This window comes from Mastigoproctus giganteus, chromosome 13 (assembly GCF_048544385.1).
Source record: "Mastigoproctus giganteus isolate SK-2022 chromosome 13, ASM4854438v1, whole genome shotgun sequence".
Classification (NCBI taxonomy): Eukaryota; Metazoa; Arthropoda; class Arachnida; order Uropygi; family Thelyphonidae; genus Mastigoproctus; species Mastigoproctus giganteus.
The window spans coordinates 108,637,228-108,657,312 of NC_143587.1; the positions used below are offsets into that span (position 1 = coordinate 108,637,228).

General features: G+C 38.8%; 1 protein-coding gene across 1 annotated transcript in view; it reads left to right on the forward strand.

Annotated features, from left to right (window-relative positions):
• The window catches only part of LOC150076348 (phospholipase D1-like), a 601,970-nt gene that overhangs the window by 70,910 nt on the left and 510,975 nt on the right, over positions 1-20,085 (forward strand). The window contains exon 5 of the mRNA XM_090387327.1: positions 16,294-16,422. Within this exon, the coding sequence (XP_090243453.1) occupies positions 16,294-16,422 (129 nt within the window). The remainder of the gene's footprint in view (positions 1-16,293; positions 16,423-20,085) is intronic.

Below are 20,085 nucleotides of genomic sequence, written 5' to 3' on the forward strand. Positions count from 1 at the left end.
CTCCATGTGGTGGGGATGGGACGTGGTGACCAGGTGTTGCTGTTTCTTGCCTGTTAAGAGCCAAGTGCTGGCTGACTACACAACAACAGGCCATATTATTACATGTACACACTCAACACACTATATACAAATGGCTGCCTTTGACACAAGCTTCTTCACAAGTTGTACAACAGTGGCTAATGGGGGAACCCTGGGATCTGCCACAACAACACTGAAAGTCCCTGTCTCTTACGAGGGCTATATACCGATTCCTGAGAGCTCTATAAGAATCTTTCAGTGCATCCACCTCATTTTGTGGCCAAGATGTTCTGGCTCTTGAAAATTTCTCCTTGCCTAATGCACCCTTCTCCTGAGTATAGTCAGTTCAGGGCACCACCAGAGGACTGTCTTCTTCCTTGCTGGCACCTCTGTAGCCAGGTGCAGCAGTGCATAGCACACGCTTCTTGATTAGTCTGGGGTTCAAGCCCATGACCACCAAATACAGAGGATGCGGAAAGGTCAGGGAATGACCACCGCATATCCCTGGAGCAATATGGCCTTAGTTGCTATTGCTCCTAAAAACCAAATAACAACAACAACAGCTTCCTTGGTTTTTTCTATGGGATAGACAGGTGCAGAAAGGTCACTGACTATGACAAACATTTTTTGTTAAAATGTTTGTCATAGTCAGTGCTTGCTCGTCCGAGCTACAGTTGCCTGATCTAGACCACTCATTTTCCTGTTTTTGCAGCTCAGCTGCTGTAAGTTCTGAAAAAATGTGACAGTTTGCCTTTTTAAGGGTATACCTTTTGATACCCAACAGGGAGTTTTGGGTTGTTTGTAATTGCCTGTTTAGTTTGACAATAATGGTTCTATGATCTGATGTGGTCCAGGCTGGTTGGACACACCAGTCTGTAATTTTATAGGCTATTGAATTGCGGCAAGAGTGACATCAGTGTCACTCTCCAACATGGTGCTGCTAAAAGTTGGTAAGTTATTAGGTTGATTTATTGCTTGAAAGGGTGAGGTGGCTATAAAATCTTGCCATTGTGTGCCTGCCCTGTCTTTTGTACGGCTATGCCATAAGGCTGACTGGCAGTTGACATCAGCACACACTGTGATATTTGCAGCAGGTAGCAAATTTATGACTGCTTGTAAGTAATCTATAGTAAGGTTTATGTCTTCACCAGATCTTGCATAAAGAGATATAATATAAAACTGTCTTAATGCACTGGTGATATGGGCACACACTGCCACTGGGGAGCAGAGGTGACCCACCTTTTTGACTGTAAGGTCAGTGTTTTGACCACTATTGCAATAGAAGGGACACCTGAGGTGTATTCTATTATTTTATAGCCTCTTGGGTATCCTTGAATCCTATCCATATGTGTGTAGGGTACTTGGAGTACCAAGATATTTTATTATTTTCTTCTAATTTGAGTTTGATCCGATCTACAACAGTTCTTGCTCTTTGAGCATTCAGTTGGATGACATTTAAAGCCCTAGTCACATTTCTGTTTTCAATCTGACCCATAGTTGGTTCTAGATTGTATTTGCTTTATCATTTTCTTATAGCAGGGCCATTTTTTCATCCCTAATGCTATATGCATGGTCAGTCAGCTGTGCTGCCTTGCAGATAGCACATTTTGGCTGCTGATTTTTATTTCTACAGTTTTTATAGTCATGCCCATTCACTGCACTGTGACCAGAGACATATTCTTTCTGACTGTATTCTCTTGGCAGTGTGTCCAAATTTATGACAATTATAACATCTTGTTACAAAGACTCTATGCTGGTCCAGCCAGCATAGATTCTTTGCTGTCCTTGTAGATGCCTCTGATTTTTGGGGAAATCTCCACTGTGTTATTTATCTGGCCATTTTTCCTGCTTTTTTTGGCTCTTTTGAGTTGGAACTGTTCAACAAACTCATCTATGACCATTATTTCTTGGAAATTTTTATAATATATATCTGTCATTAATTCCTTCTCAGGAGTATATTGTATGACATCAAATAGTAGAATATGTGGGTTCTTTCCCTTTGGTTTCTCCGGTTTTAAACCAAGTTTTAAGATTTCGGGGTTAGTTTCTACCTTTTTCGAATCTTCTTTGTTACTTCCGGTAGCGCCCCCATTTTCTTTCACTTTCCTCATACTGCTTATTCTGATCTCCTTTAGGTGGGGCTTCAGTTAAGTCACAACAACTTCTCTGACTGCCTCATTAGTCTTATAGTCACTGTCTGGTTTTGCTTTAAATATCACTATATTGGTTTCCGTAGTCCTGGGTATTTTCTTAGGTTTGTTAGGTTGCTTAGGTTGGGTATTTTCTGTGTTACTTGCCCTTGCTACTACTTGGGCATAACTTAGGGGTGTTCGTTTTTTTGTAGTTATTCCTTTCCTCAGTTACATTGTCTATCATAGATCTCAGCACTCTATTTTCTGTGTTGAATTCTAGCACCCTTTGCTGTAAGGCTGACCAATAGTTAATTGGTCAGCCTTACAGCAAGGCTGACCAATAGTTAATTGGTTAGCCTTACAGCAAAGGTTAACATAATGTGCAGTCTAATTATTATTATTATTTATTATTATTAATAACCATATGGTGCAAGGAAGCCTGAGGCTTATGCTGCACCAGGAAAAGAAAAAGTTTCCAAGTTACCCTGAGAGAGAGAGAGAGAGAGAGAGAGAGAGAGAGAGAAAGAGTCAAAAGTAGAAGGGAATCACCAAGAAAGAGAAGAATGATGATATCCAGCGCGGGACCCTGGGTGTGCTAAGCCCATACTCACCAGATGTGAGCCTCCGGGAATAATTACAGATATTATTCTCTTAGGGTGATTATGGAGGAAATCCACTAACTACAGTTCCAACTCTTTTATTTACTTAATTGGATCTGCCAATTCATTTATTTCTTTCTTTATTTATTTATTTTTGAAACCTTTTTTCCTCTTCTGTCTTATTATCGGTCTGTTCATTGTTTTCTATCACTTTACCCTTTTTGTTTTCAGCTTGATTCTTCACCTTTTTTTTGGCCCTTTTCATACTCAAGAGACTTGGACGACATGCATCTATGTCTTCATTATTAGCTTCATTGCCATTTTTGGGAGTTCTTTTCCTTAAAATTCTTATTACAGGTCGACCATCACTAATCCGGCCACCGGTAATCCGGTTCCACCGTTAATTCGGACATAATTTCCGCAAACGTAATTTCAAATTTCCTTGGCCGGTGCACCGACCTACCATTACTGTTTTGGTGGCGTTGGTTGCATCAGCTTTTTTTTTTTTTTTTTTTTTTTTTATTAACACACAACTATATATACATTCTCTAATATACATTAATCAATTTATATACAATATTTATATACAGATTTTATATACATACTCTTATATATACTGTAGTCTTTGATTGTGTGTATCCTGATAAGAAGGGTGGCTCCTAGACATAAGCCCATCTCCACCTTTTACTCCTGTAAAATCTCAGAACGTGCAAAACAGGCCTGAAAAAGAGTGTTATTTCAGGCCATTTCACCACCAGGGATTAACCAACACCTGGATCAACCATTCTCGGAGTGTGCTGTAATGCACAAATCCCGCACCTACCGGAAGTAGTGCTATACTGGTAGGTGCCAACAATCCTGCCCCCAAGGCTGCCCAAACTTGGAGGCCAGCGAAAAAAAAAAAAAAAAAAATTTCCAACTAAGAACAATGTATACTTGTTGAGACAAAAGCAACATTATACAAATATTTACATGTAAATAGCAAATACATACACTTAGAATGACATTAACTTAACAATAACACTTAGAAACATTAACCTGTTTCTACACCCAAAAGAGAAAGTGCAATACTATTGACATAAAGCTTCCAGGTCTGAGGCTCCCAAGCCCAGATGCAATCAAGCAAAACTCCCAACATACACTGCCAGTTCATTTTCTGATAGGTTCCTTATAATTGATCTCTTTGAGAACACTGCAGCAGCAAAAACCTGCAATTCCTGAAAATTAGACACTCCATTCACAAACTCCTGCACGTTGTTTTCAGCTAGATCGAGAATCAGTTCGAAAAGACGACGCCTCTCAACATTATAAAATGGGCAATGAAACAGTGTATACAGCCAAGTTTCCACCTCACCACAAGAACACCACGGATCTGGTTCCAGACCCCATGAACATAATTTGTCTCGAAAGGACCCATGTCCTGTCAGCACATAGTTGGTGAACATTGAAGGACAAAACCATGACGAAACTGTTTTAGAAGTAGCAAAGTCCGCAGCAGGAATAATATTCCTAGTTATTACTCCCACCTCCGACGAAATCCACCAATTCCTCCAAATCTCTATTAGTTCATTCCAGATTCTAAGTTTCTCCTCCTTAACACTGGCATCCAGGTTGATGGAAATGTCCAAATAATTAGCAGGGATTTCCTTTCTCATAGCATATAACATTCCACGATATGCAATGTAGAAATCAAGAGGAATAGATCCAGCAATTTCCTGTAGCGCAGCCGTACATACCGTCCTCGGGGCATGCAATAGGGCCAACAACATAGATCTTTGTAATGACATGAATTTGTTTTTTATTTTTACTTTAATCACTGATCTGACCACACACCAGCCGCATAAGCAACAATTGGCATGAAGATAGTTTTGTAATACAGTGACATCGTTCGTTTGTTAAGTCCCCATTCTTTTTTGGAGATTCTAATCACCGAAGACGTGAATTTCTTGATTTTATCATTGAGGTGTGATATGTGCAAATGGAATCCCAACCTATCATCCAGAATAACTCCTAGGTATTTAGTGCTAAACACAAAAGGAATTTGTCTTCCATTTAACAATACTCTGGGCGGACGGTTATAATCAAAATGTTTTTTAAACACCATGAAGTTAGTTTTCTTAGATGAAATTTTTAATTTGTTTAAGGAGGCCCACTCAGAAAGGTCCTCCAGAACATTTCGTATTCTCTGCTCCAGCATCAATCTAGACCCACCAGGAACTCCAACAACCAGGTCATCCGCGTACGCCACCTGCAGGCATCTTGAGGCACTAGGCCTATTCAGCCACTGATCCAAAACTGTGTTCCAAAATATAGGACCCAAAACAGATCCCTGCGGGCACCCTCGACTGATATATTTTCCAAACATCAGATGTTTTGCACAGACCCTCACCTGCCTATCACAGAAGTCGTTGGCATGAACTCGTAAATACTCGCAAGCCATTCCCACTTGTTTTTCTGGATTTATTATTATAACCTGCTCACATTTTGCCCTAGCCATGGTTCCAATGCATAAAGGAAGTGCCTCTCATGGTGTAAAGTGCAAACACCGTACATTGTCCATAACAGATAAAGTTGAACTTCTGAAAAAACTCAACAACGGTGTGTCTGTGAAAAGTTTAACTCTGCTTAATTGTAAATTCCAGCAATTTCTCTCAATTCCTCTTGTTTTAGTATTTTTCTTTTTAGATTTTTTTTTTTTTACAACACTTGTACAAACTTGCAGAAAAACACAACACAATATGATGGACATATACATATATATAGCGTGCAGACAAACTTGTTTTCACAAAATCTCTAACAATACTGACAAACTTATTGTGATATTTCAGAGCTTATTTTATCGCAATTAGTTTTATTGCAGCGCTCACCGCGCATGCAATAAATTAATCACTAACGACCTTCATATGTATGCCATAATAGCATCACACGTATGTGACCGACATGGCTTTTCAAAATTTAACGTACTGGGCCATGTCGGCCACATATATGCGACATTAAAAAAAAACTTTTTTTTTTTTTTTTTTAAAAACTTTTTTTTTTTTTTTGATATTTTAAGTGAAAAAATGACAACACTGACATTACAATATTTATTTTAGAATTACTAATCAAATTATTTACTAAATATTTTTTGGCCCCTGGGGAATTTTTTTCTTAAACTAGCTTGGAAGTCAATGTGTTAAAGGTAGGAGTAGAATGAGGTGGTTAGCTGTTGGGTAAACTGTATGTGCTAAAATAACCACTGGTGATCCAGCAAACTTACTAATCCGGCACCCCACAGGTCCCAACACTGCTGGATTAGTGATGGTCGACCTGTACTACAGGGTTTGTCTCTGTGTCTCAATTGTTATTTCCAGATTTTTGTCCTTTATCCTCAGTATTTTGTCTTGCCCAGTCATTTTATCCATTTTTATTTATTCCTTATGCGGGGGGAGTAATTTTTATTTATTCCTTATGCGGGGGGAGTAATTTATCCATTTTCATTTATTCCTTATGTGGGGGGTGTCTAATTCCAGCGTACAGCCATTTAAACTGAAATATTGTGATTTCCGGTTTTGGCGGGAAAACCGCTGTAAACAAAGCAAACTAACTGAAGTTCTGAAAATACATTATAACTATTGTTATAATCAGATTCACCACCCAAAACATGCCTAATGTACTAGTTTTACTTGTAATATACTCAAAACTCTTGTGTTTGCAAAAAGTGCAGGCAAGTCAACTAGAGTAACAGTGAGCTCGCTAGTGCTGTAGCGATCATGCTGCACAAAAATACTCTCAAAAGCACAAAAATTAGTAAGCAGAAAACTAGTAAGCAGAACTCTTACCAGAATGTATCATTTACATCCATTTGCATGTATCTTAAAATCAAAAAAATCTATGATAAAATCCTAGTATTATTCCAAAATCAAATTAAGTTATCCTACTATCCCTGTCCATTGTCAACAATCAAGCGCAGCTCCCATCCGTTCACTGCTGTGACTGCAGCACCACCCAGCAACTGGAGAACAGAAATGGTTAGGCATATTCTGAAAAATATATATAGCATTATAACTGTGTTGGGATACAAGTTTAGGGTTATAATTTTGTACTGAAATTGAAATTTTATTGAAATTAAATCAAAATCATGACTCAGACCAGAGCAGAAAAGCAAAACGCTCAAGCTAATGGGAATGCTGTGGCTCAGAGGAGAACTGAGAGGGGCAATTGCCCTCTGAATCACAGCCTTTTAAAATGCACTGCTTGCATGATGTTTGTGGAGCAATCAGGTACGGGACATGATATTGCCATGGGGGATGTCTTTGTGTATGCGCGATGCAAGGAGTGTAACGAAATCAGGTAACAACTCAGTGTTTATGGGCCTATATGAAAGCTTGAAGGACAGGGTGGATGCCCTCGAAAGAACTAAATTGAGGGGCCCATCAAGCAACACAGCGGCAACCCCCAAGGCAGATTGCACTGGTCCCACAGGAACTAGTAGTTGTTGGTGACCCTATTGTCAGGGAAACAGGGAACATGCTTTGTAAAAAGGATAGGTGGAATAGGACCAGGTTATGTCTGCCAGGGGCAAAGGTTGATGATGTTGTAGAGCGGATATCATCTTTTGAGGGCACAAAAGGAGATATAGTTGTACATGTTGGCACTAATGATAACAAGAGTAGGAGACCGGCAGAATTACTTAACAAGTACAGGTCACTGTTGAAAAAAAGCCGTGAATTAGGGTTGAATTTGAAAGTGTCTGCAATTCTGCCCAGACACGATAGGAGGGAGTATATGATGAGAGCCTTGTCGATAAATTCGGCCCTGGAAAGATTGTGCAAAGGCTCAAGGGGTAGAATTTTTTTCACCCTGGACTGTACTTGTTAACAGGAGAGACTGCTTCTATTCTTGAACCCTTTCAATAGAAAGGGTGCAAGAATATTTGGTGATGCTATTGAGGCAGTGTTAGGTGGGTCGGAAAACTGCTAGCTTGGGGGGGGATACAAAGACTAATAGATTAACAGTAGCCACTGGCAGAGGTGAAAGTGATTCTTGCACTGCTTCTATTGGAATGAGCAGAAGCCTGAAAAACAAGAGGCAGGATATTTCAGGGACTGCTGGGAGTTATTGCGGTACAAGTAAACACATGGGTTGCGTTAGGGTAGCTAAGAATAGAAACAGGTGCATGAATACTTGCGTGTACACCAATGCTAGGAGTTTGGTAAATAAATTTGATGAATTTGAGGTATTGCTCAAGGCATCAAAGGCAGATATTGTTCGGATATCAGGTGTCACACAGATATAAGGAATGCAGAACTGGAATTTGGGGAGTACAACGTCTACAGAAAGGATAGACAGGATAGGAAGGGAGGAGGGGTTATGCTATTAGTTAAGAAACACATAAAATCCAAGGAAGTGAAGCCAGTCGACATAGCTGGACAGTGCAGTGGCGAGTCAGTTTGGTGTGACATAAGCATTGAGAGATCAAAATTGAGAGTAGGAGTGTGCTATAGGTCTAATGACTCTGATGAGTATAATAAGAAACTGTACAGGGAAATAGAGTGGGCCAGTATATCAGAGAGTCTTATAATTGGGGGATTTTAATTTCCCAGATATTGACTGGAATTTGTGGGTTGGTCACTCACACACTAGCAAGGCTTTTGTGGATTTATTGGATGATTGTTTTCTACATCAGCATGTTCGAGAGGCAACTAGAGGGAGTAATACTCTTGATTTGATTATCAGTAGTGATTCTTCATGCATTAAGAATCTGCAGATAAAGGAACCACTAGGTGGCAGTGATCACAGTGTGCCGAAGTGGGATTTACTCACAGAGGTAACTACCATCAGGGGTAAAGGGAAGGGTTATTGCTTTCGTAAAAGTGACCACGATGGTCTGAGACAGTATTTAAATTCTATACAGTGGGATCAAATGAAGATGTTACCAACAGCAAATTCAAAATGGGAAGCATTCAAAGAGCTTATCTTGGAAGCAACTACGCTTTACATACCAACTAAGAAATAATGTTCAAGGTTTAAGCCTAAATGGATGTCAGATGAACTGATGAGACATATGTTGTTGTTGTTGTTATTTGGTTTTTTAGGAGCATTAGCAACTAAGGCCATATTGCTCTGGGGATATGTGGTGGTCATTCCCTGACCTTTCCGCATACTCCATATTTGGTGGGCACGGGCTCGAACCCCGGTCTAATCAAGAAGTGTGTGCTACGCACTGCTGCTCCTGAGACATATGACAGAGAAGAAAAATGCATGGGATACATATAAAATAACACATGACACAGAAGCCTATGGTAGATACAAGTTGATCTGTAACCAAGTTACAAAGGAGGTTAGGCAGGCAAAGGCAGATTATGAGAAATCTTTGGCAAGGGATGCAAAGAAAAACAGCAAAGAGTTCTTTACTTATGTAAACTCAAGAAGGAAGGGAATGAATTAGATTGGTCCAATTGATATCGATGGGTCAACTGTTGATGATTCTGCTCGGGTAGCTAACAAACTAAATGAATATTTTGCATCGATATTCACACATGAGGAGTTATTCAGCGAGGGGAATGCAAGAGGTGTATTCAACAGTGGCAGTAAGCTAGAAAATCTTGTAATAACTGAGAGTAAAGTGGAGGAGAAATTGTTGAAGATAAATACAAGAAAGGCACCTGGTGTGGATGGGATCTATCGAGTTATGTTAAAGAAGGCAGCAAAGGAAGTAAGCAAACCCTTGGCCATAATTATGAGAGCTTCCTTGGACTCAGGGGAGGTACCCACAGACTGGAGATTTGATGTGACCCCAATTCACAAAGGAGGATCAAAGCCAACACAAGTAATTATAGACCTGTGAGTTTAACTTCTGTTCCAGGAAAATTAATGGAAGCACTGGTTAAAGAAGCACTGCAGGATCATCTATTCAGGTCACCGAACAGCGATTAGCAGACCAAAGAAGGACCATTGTCATGAAGAACCTAATAGCTCCTGCCATCTTGGAAAAAATCAAGCAGGATATTAGCGATCTGCTCCAAAGCACAAAGAATATGGTCAATAAGGAATCAGAGGAGGAACAGCATACCATGAAACCAGAGGAGGAACAGCATACCATGGAACCAGAGGAGGAACAGCATACCATGGAACCAGAGGAGCAACAGCAAGAAGAAATACAACCCAGAGTAGCTGAAGTGGAAAGAGACAACATCATGCTATCCAGAATAGAAGATGAGCGGAAGAAGACCCTAACAGAATTTGAAGGAATGGACCCCACAAGAACCCATGTGATACCTAAGCAGAGGCCAAATAAAATCCTGTGGAGAGTAACAGACCACCTCAATCGGCAAATAATGCCACATTACCTTGACAACAATGGTGCAACGCTGGGGGCTATCCACACAGCCGTGTACTGTGCTGCCATAGCAGCCACTAGGATTAATGGAAAAGAAACTAGAAACCAGCAGCAGAAAAACCAAAAACAGAAGGAACTGCCAGCTTGGGAAAGAAGACTTCAGCAGAAGATAGAGGAATTAAGAGTCAAGATAGGTCAGTTCACCCAGTACCAACAGGGTAATAGAAGTAAGAAATTGATTGGAAAGGTGAAGAGCATCCTCAAGAGAGATAGCGTCCACAGCAAGCATGAGACCAGGAATCTGAGAATAGGAGAATACTTGGACACACTGAAGCAGAACCTCCATGCACTCAGCAAGAGACTACACCGATACAAAGAGAGAAAATAAACAACTGAATCTTTGAGGACCAAAGAGCCTTCTACAGGAAACTGGTTGAACAAGAGAAAGCAGGAAACGGACCACCGAGAAGAAGACAATTGAAGAGTTCTTGGGAAATATCTGGAGCAGTGAAGTAAGACATAATAGCAGAGCACCCTGGATAGAAGCAGAATGGAAGAAAACGAAAGACATACAAGAGATGAGAGAGTGGGAGATTCAAGAAGAAGAAGTAAAACAGTCGATCAGGAACACCCACAACTGGCGAACCCCGGGAATTGATAACATCCACAACTACTGGTACAAGAAGCTCACCTGCACACACAAGCACCTAGCAGAGCAGTTCACTCGAATGATAAGCAACCCGGAGATAATCCCGAAGTTTCTCACTGAAGGAGTCATATCTGAAGCCTAAAGATGAAGATACAAGAAGCCCGGCGAAATACAGGTCAATCACATGCTTCTCAATGATGTACAAGATCCTGACCAGCTGCATAACTAAGAAGATATTAGACCACTTAGAGAGTCAGAACGTAATGGCCGAACAGCAGAAAGGATGCAAGCGGAGGAGCAAAGGATGCAAGGAGCAATTAACCATAGATGCTGCAGTTATGGGGAAAGCCTTCAAGAAGCACCGCAACCTATACATGGCCTACATCGATTACCACAAGGCCTTCAACTCCGTACCTCATAGCTGGCTAATAGAGACCCTGAAGATGTACAAGGCCAATCCGATAGTGACAAACTTCCTAGGAGCAACAATGGCGAAATGGAGTACCACCATTAAGGTCGAGAACATCACAACCAGGCCAATCCCCATTAGAAGAGGAATCTTTCAGGGATGCTCTGAGCCCACTATGGTTCTATCTAGCACTCAACCCACTATCCACCATGCTCAACGGCAGCAAGTATGGATATAACCTCAAAGAAGGAGAAAAGAACCCGTACACCCTCACCCACCTAACGTACATGGATGACATAAAGCTCTACGTGGCAACAGAGAAGCAACTCCAGCAGCTACTCCGGATCACCGAAGAATTTAGCAAGGACATCAGGATGGAATTTGGTCTAGAAAAATGCAAGACCCACAAACTGCACCAGGAAAATTAGTTGGCCGAAACTACCAGTTGCTGACTGGTAAAGAGATCGAAGCTATGACAGAAGGAGAGACCTACAAATACCTAGGGATGATGCAGGCTCAGCAGTTAGAACACAAGGAAATTAAGAAGTGCCTGACTGAAAAATATCATCAGAGACTCAGAAGCCTGCTGAAAACAAAATTGAACGGAGGAATCACAGTTAAAGCCATAAACACCTATGCAGCTCCAGTACTAACATACACATTCAGGGTCATAGATTGGACTAACACCGAGCTAGAAGATATCATGCAAAAGACAAGGACAATGATGACCAAGAGTCGCCAACACCACCCGAAGTCAGCAGTGGAGAGCATAACAATACATCGGAAAGAGGGAGGAAGGGGCCTGATATACCTGATAGAACAACAGAAAACAGCGATAGTTAACCTAAAGGATTACTTCGAGAACAATAGTTCGGTATCCTTAATTATATTGAACTTAAACAGAAATCATCCCCCAGACTACAATAGACTCTGAAGTCACAAAGGAGGTTAGGCAATATAGGTAGATTATGAGAAATCTTTGGCAAACAATACAAAGAAAAACAGTAAAGACTTCTTTACTAATGTAAACTCTAGAAGGAAGGGGATGAATCAGATTGATCCACTTGACATCGACAGTTCAATTGTTGATGAATCTGCTGAGGTAGTTGACAAACTGAATGAGTATTTCGCTTCTACATTTACACATGAGGAGGTCTGTAGGGAAGTGGAGGCCAGAAGGTTATTAAACTCTGGCAGGGAGCTAAACATAAGAAAGCTAAACATTGAACATAAGAAAGCACCTGGGGTGGATGGGATCTATCCAGTTATATTAAAGGAAGCAGCAAAGGAAGTAAGCAAACCCTTATCTATAATTATGAAAGCTTCCTTGGACTCAGGAAGTTCCCATGGACTGGAGATGTGCAAATGTGGCCCCAATTCACAAAGGAAATCAAAGGGTGATATGAGTAACTAGAGACTTATAAGGAAGCGATGCAGGATCATCTAGACAAGACTGCAATTACAGTTCAGACACAGCATGGGTTTATGAAGGGGAAGTCTTTTCTGACCAATTTATGATGTGGCCACAATGGAACTGGATGCAAAAAATTATTTTGATATCATATACTTGGATCTTAGGAAGGCTTTTGATACTGTTGCACATTATTATTATTATTAGCTATATGGTGCAAGGAAGCTTGAGGCTTATGCTGCACCAGCCAAAAAAAAAAAAAAAATCCTGAGTTACCCTGAGAGAGAGAGAGAGAGAGAGAGAGAGAGAGAGAGAGAGAGAGAGAGAGAGAGAGACAAACAAAAGTAGAAGGGAATCACCAAGAAAGAGAAGAATGATGATATCCAGCTCAGGACCCTGGGTGTGCCAAGCCCATACTCACCAGATGCTATACAACTTGGAGCAGTGTGGTAGTAAGGGCAAGTTGCTGCTATGTACAAAGGGTACTAGGAAAGTTTTGCAATACAGCTTTGTTTATTTAATTTTTTCAAAGTAATTTCCTCTACATTCAATACACCTCTCCATCCTCCGAAACCAATCTTTAAACCAGTTCTGCCAAGTTTCACTAGGGAGTAAAGCACACTCGTTGTCCCAAGCCCGTAGGTCCTCATTACTGGAAAACCGCCTCCCTTTTAGCTTCATTTTCACATGCGGGAACAGTGCAAAGTCGCAGGGAGCAAGGTATGGACTGTAGGGAGGGTGCTCGAGAAGTTTCAGTCCTGTCGTGGTCAAATATGCGGTGCAGGCTTTGGCATGGTGAGCTGGACCATTATCGTGATGGAGGTACCAGGTGTCCATTCTTGACTTTGGCCGCAGGTTCTTCATAGATCCAATGACTTTAGGCAGGCATTGTTCAGTATACCACTTAGCTGTGACTGTCTTCTGCGTGTCCAAAATGACACGTTCCACAATTCCACTCGATTTGAAAAATACAGCTATCATTTTCTTCTTTACAGATCGGGATTTTCTGACAATTACGGGTGTGTCATCATCATCAAAGACCCAAACTTTGTTTTGAGCCTTGGTCGGCAGATCGTAATAGTACAGCCAAGTCTCGTCACCTGTCACGATGTTGTTCACATACCGAGATTGTCCCTTATCAAACTTTTTTAACATCTCCCAGCACCAAATCACACATCGTGTCATCTGCTCTTCAGTCAGTTGATGCGGCACCCAGAGAGAACAAAGTTTCTTCACGTGCAAATGATCTTGCAGAATCGAACGAATTGCTGGTGCATTTAGGCCCAAAGTATCCTCTATTTGTTGTTAGGTCACTCGCCTGTTTTCGTCAAGCATTTTCCTCACAGCAGTAACGTTTTCCTCCGTAACTGACGTTCGTGGCCTTCCCGGCCTCTCCGAATCCTCCAGAGTGAAATTTCCCCTTTGGAATTCTCTATACCACCTGAATATCGTTGTACGATGTGGACAATCATCATCTAGTGCAAGAGTCATTTCTTCTAAGCACTGGTCTATGGTTAAACCACGCACGAAATTATACCGCAAAACTGTCCTTATCTCATTTCGTGACCACGATGCCATCGCATGCACTTTACACTCTCACTACTAATGAATAACTGAGCCCATCGACTTGGCGCGGCGGCTACTATGCACGTATGAACATGTCTCAACATGCAGCAACAAGCAGCTTCTTGTGATTCATTGTTGCGTCATATTGCAAAATTTTCCTAGTACCCTTTGTATATAGGGATAGTTGAGTGGGAGAAGACAGAGAGTGGTAATCAATGGACATTGCTCTTCATGAACTAATGTCATTAGTACAGTCACCCAGTGTTGGGGCCTATTGTTGTTTTCTGTATTTATTAACGATGTTGATGAAGATATATGAGGCATAATATCTAATTTTTGGTTTTTATCAAACTGTTTATAAGGTTAGACAATCTTTAACTTATTCTCAAACAAAAATACACTTAAGAAGGTGCTAAAATTCAGTGGGTCATTGTAGGAACCAACATAGTTTATTTTCTCTATTACTTTTTAGTAAAATCAGTCAGTTTTATTTTTTTCTCCCTCTGCTCTCCTCCCGAATTTCTTATTTTTTTAATATTTTATTGTAGTTTTTCTAATTTTTTAATATTTTGTTGTATTGATAAAAAATATGATAAGTAGGTAAAAAATTTCATAAATTACTAATTTTATTTGTTGAGTGCTTGACGATAACTTGTTGATAAAGATTTTAAATTCATTAAGGAGTTCATTAAGTTCTCTTAGTAACTAATATGATAAATAAACATTTCATTTCACTATTAATTTTATTGTAATTTGTTTGAGTACAACAAATTCCCTGCACCTAAATATCAGAATTTCACATTTTTTCTTGTCCTTAGATCTGGAAGAACATAAGGCCAATGTATTTTCATGAAAAAGTATCAATTTGAAAAGCGATGTCTTTTTAGGTATCCTTAGTCCATGGGTACTCCCGAGGTCCTGAGATGGATATCATCATTCTTCTCTTTCTTGGTGATTCCCTTCTATTTCTGACCCCCCCCCTCCTCTTTCTCTCTCTCTCTCTCTCTCTCTCTCTCTCTCTCTCTCTCAGGGGTAACTCAGAATTTTGTTTTTTTTTGGCTGGTGCAGCAAAAGCCTCAGGCTTCCTTGCACCATATGGCTAATTATAATAATAGTATACTTCCACCAGGCTTAGAGTAGTATTTTGCTTAAACTGGCATAGTGAATCCCAAAGTACTTTGCCCCTCAGTATTATTTGTGAAACAATTAATAATATTGAACTAAATGAAAACTACAGCTGTTTGTTTCTGAATTAACATGTTTGCTGCCCTAATGTAAAATTGCATCCAAACAAAGTGTAACTGTCTTAATGCACATATGCATGCATTCAATTATGGTTGATAAACGAACACTGTAAAAGGAAAGGCACATGAAACTAATAGCTGAGCAATATCGGCACACTGACTGAACCACGATCTATCACATTATGACTGGGATTTTGCGTAGTTTATAGAGAACTTTATACTTGGTTCACAGTTTCATATATTCTTTGCTTATATTGAAGTTATTTTATCTACTTTAGTATTTTCTACAAGAAAAAAAAGGTAAAATTTTTTGAAGATTATGCTGGCTGAATTTTAATTCTTTAGTTTTTGAAAAAAAAAAAAAAAACACATCATCTTTAGTGTATGTCTACCAGTAAAATTTTGTGTAAAGGGAGTGTTTCCCAAAAATTTTTACTTTAAAAGGTTGTTATAATGGATTCACAGCCTGGGACATCAAGACTAAAAAGGAACAGGGATGGATAATATTTGAAGCTGATAACACTGAATCTGCTCTTCATAATATTTCATCTGATACTGAAATAGAATTCTATTCTAGTGATGCAGATTCTGAATCTCATTCATTTGCTTCGGTTAATATTAGAATGCTACAAACAGTGATGATTCTTTACAGGTGAAATCCATTTACAAAAAAACAGGTGTACTTATTCCAGCACCCCAAGGCACACATAAAGGACTAAATATAAAAGGAAGTGAATGTGTTAAATAGAAATAAAACTAATTTATTTCCTGCAGTGATATATTTTTAAATTAAATGAGCAAGTTAAATTTCATGTGAATTAACTTAAACTAAATTAATTCACATGAAATGGTTTTTATAAACATCATATATTGAAACTCATAATTGGTTTTATAAATATGTTCATTGAAATTTGAGATGAAATTTATTGTATATTTCTTATTAGGTATGTAATTAGTTTGCAGCATGGGATGTTCCAATGGATAATTAAGAAACGACATAAAGACTTCCTTCATCTGCATAGCCAGTTAAAACTCTTCCGTACAGCTGTAAATATTCCAGTTCCAACTCGGAAGTGAGTAAATGTCTGTTAATGCTTAATATTAATATACAGTAAAATCACATTATGATAAAACTGTTTTAATGAAAAATTCACAATAGCAAAAAGATTTCTTGGTTCTGGCTGACTTTCATTATTATTAATGCTTTGTTATAGTTTAATGAAAACTCATTATATCAAATTTTTTCCAAAGTCTGCATATGCCTAAACTGTATTGATTTACAACAAAAGAAAAACTATTGTAAATTTTATCAATGTTAGCCCATATTGTAAATATGGTTATGGGAACATTCCTCCCCCCCCCCAAATAATAATAATTGAAGTTTAAAAAGATGTAAAAGTATTCAACATCACACCCTCTATTACTGTATATTGCATTCTGTTTTGGATGTTGTGTGATTACAAATTTGGGTACCAATAGTTACTTTTATATTTATTTATTTGTTTTTTGTAAAAGAAATTTAAAAATTGTTCAAATTGTAGAAAACATGCTGAAAGGATATGGGATCATAAGAAAAAACAAGATCTCATGTTTTCATGATTTTAAATCTTTTGATTCAGAAATATTTTCATAAGCAATTCACTTGATTGGCCGAAAAAGTATTAGTGTAAGTAATTGAATTCAATTTAATGCAGTCTTGAAACCACACATTTTTGATTGTGTTAAAGTTGAATTTTCATATTAATTTATGCATTAATACAAAAATTTATGTATTAATGTGTGGTATTCCTTATAAATAAAATATGCTTTCAAAATGATACTCTCTGGACAAAATATTTTATTCTTGTAGTATACATATTTTATCATTTTATTTATTTATTATTCATTTTAAAGTTAATATTTAAGTAAAATAAGCCAATTTGTTCAAATTGGATTTATTTAAATGAATAAGGATTCTTTTAAAATAATTTTTGGCAATATTTGTTAGAATAAAATTTCAGTTCAACAAAATGATTGTTACATCCCTGAAAAGTTTATTGTCAGGTATTTTATTGTAAAATATATTTTACCATTAGTATATGAGGTAATTTATATCAACACTCTAACTTTTGACCCAGGGACCAAATGTGTCTTAAACACTCATCCATGAGTTACGAGACTACCCTCTCCCCCAAAACACTTGTACTTAACTATACTGTCATACCAAAAGTCCCCTCTTGCAAGAATGGATAATTGGGACTGTTTTGGGTGATATGCATTGAATATTCTTGAAATTTCTTGCTGACTGGAAACTCCACTCAGCAAGAAGGGTACATGGAATTGTTTTCACACATCCTTCTTCATTCAGTCCATCACTCACAACTGCAACAAAAAAAAGTTATAAAGAAGCCATATAACATTTTTGCACTCTACTGTGTTTAATTGTTATCACTGGGATCTTTGCTCCTGCTGAAGACTAAGGGCCAAGTACTCGGTCTTCGGTGGGGCTTCAGTTTAAATGTATAAAGCAGTACTTTATACCTGTAAAAATCTGAGACACTTCCAGGACAGCCATTTTGAAGCTTTCTGGCTTCTCATCAGCTGGCTGATTGTGTCTATTAGAAAAGTATACTGAACTGTGAATTTTTATCTCATTTACTTTTATCTATTTTATCTTAGTGAACAGCTAAGAAGTTCATTTGATTGGCTTACTTTCATGTACCATGGGAAAAATACAATTTTCAAAAAATAGCAACTTATGTAAAACACCATATCTTGAAACTATGGATAATAGTATTTATCTCTAAGTTGAACATAAGAAAAAGCCTTAAGGTTGAATGCTTGGCCCTCAATCATCAGTGGGAGTAGAAAGATCCCTGTGATTGAAATCGAACACAGTAAAGCATGAAATTATTAAAAGTATTCACAGCCCTCACTTTAGACTGACTCAAGAAAATGAAAACAATCTGTTTTAACTTCCAAAGGACATTTGTCAAGATTTTACTGATGTTGTCTATAGTCAAGGAAACTTTTCTCTTCACCAAGGCGAAGCACAAACCAATGCTTATGAAGAATATGCACATAAAGCATATGAAGTTTGTTGATTATCTGCTACATTGAAATATACCCCTGCAATCCTATAGTTATTGTACAACCATGTTGCCTATGGTTCCAGACTTAATAGTACACCTCGTAAGAATAAACAAACAGTTTTACAAGCTTGTTTGTTCTTACACAAGTATAAGGAGCAGTACGAAAGTAATGCCTCATATTTTTTCCTCAGAAAATGTAATTCCTACAACTGTGCCTTTTACATCAATTAGTGCTCAATCATTAATAAACACACTGTTATTTTTCCACAAAGTCACCATTGTTTTCTATGCACTTCCGCCATCTCTAATTGTATTCCAATCCTGTAAAAGCCCTTACTCTTGCTCTGGAGGGCTTTGCAAACACGTGCTTGAGCTGGTTGTCATCCACAAAATGGGTTTCACTGAGTGCATCTTTCAGCGGGCCGTAAAGGTGATAGTTGGAAGGTGCAAGATCTGGGCTATGAGAGGGGTGAGAAAGAACAGTGCATCTCAGTTTTGCAATGGCTTCCATTGTGCACAGATTGGTGTGGGGTCATGCATTGTCATGGAGAAGAAGAATCTCATTACGGTTTTTGCCCTATTGAACTCTATAGATGCAGGTTTCAACTTTTTCAATGTGGTGCCATGCTCCCAGATGTCAACAAGAAAGACCCCATCTTTGTCGCAAAACGCTGTTGCCATGACTTCACCGACAGAAGGCTGTCTTTTGAACTTCTTTTTGCACATGAATTTTGATGATACCATTCCATCGACTCTTTGTTTCAGGGTCATAATGGTGGGCCCAGGTTTCATCATCACTCATAAATTTGTAAAATCAATCACCACTCTTTGCTTTATATTTATATCCACTATTTTGAACTATTCGTGTGTTGCACTCATGAGACTGGTCACAGCGCCACTCAGTAAGGTGAAACTAGAGACTTCTAGTGACCACTCAGTGACACGTGAAATGACTCATGGCACCACATTTGAAAGCAAAAAATTAGGAGGCATTACTTTTGTACCAATTCTCATATATAACACATGCTTAAATAAAGTGACAAAGTCTTTTTTTTTTTTTTATGAAAACCCCAAACACGAGAGGTATTAGAACCTATAGTACTTAGTACCATGCATGTGTTGGAGGTTGAGAAGATGAAAGAAGATATCTGTTGACATTAGACTTGAACTTCTGTAGACTGTAATTTTTGGAAAATACGAATGAAGGAAGGTTGTTCCAGAAAACAATGGTTGAATGAATAAACAAGGAAGATGAAAAGTTGGTTCTGTGAGTTTGAAGTTGGACAGTAAATGGATGTTGGCTTGTGGTGGCATGTATTTGTACTGTTTTGAAAGAGAGAGAGAGAGAGAGAGAGAGAGAGAGAGGGAGAGAGAGAGAGAGAGGAGAGCGGGAATTATAGAAGCCAATTCAGAAGAACAGTGTCCATGGAAGTATCTGTAGAAAAGGCATGCAGTAGAAACAGAACGACTATAAGACAGAGAGTGCAGAGACTCTGTTAGAGATGAGTCATTAATTAGCCTAACTGCCCTCTTCTGAATTGAATCTAGAAGCCTGAGAGAGGTTTAGGGCGCACTGCCTCAGATGTGGGGAACAATATTCCATGGTAGGACGGATTTGCGATTTGTACAGAGTGAACAGCTGTTTGGAAGAAAAGTAACGCCAAG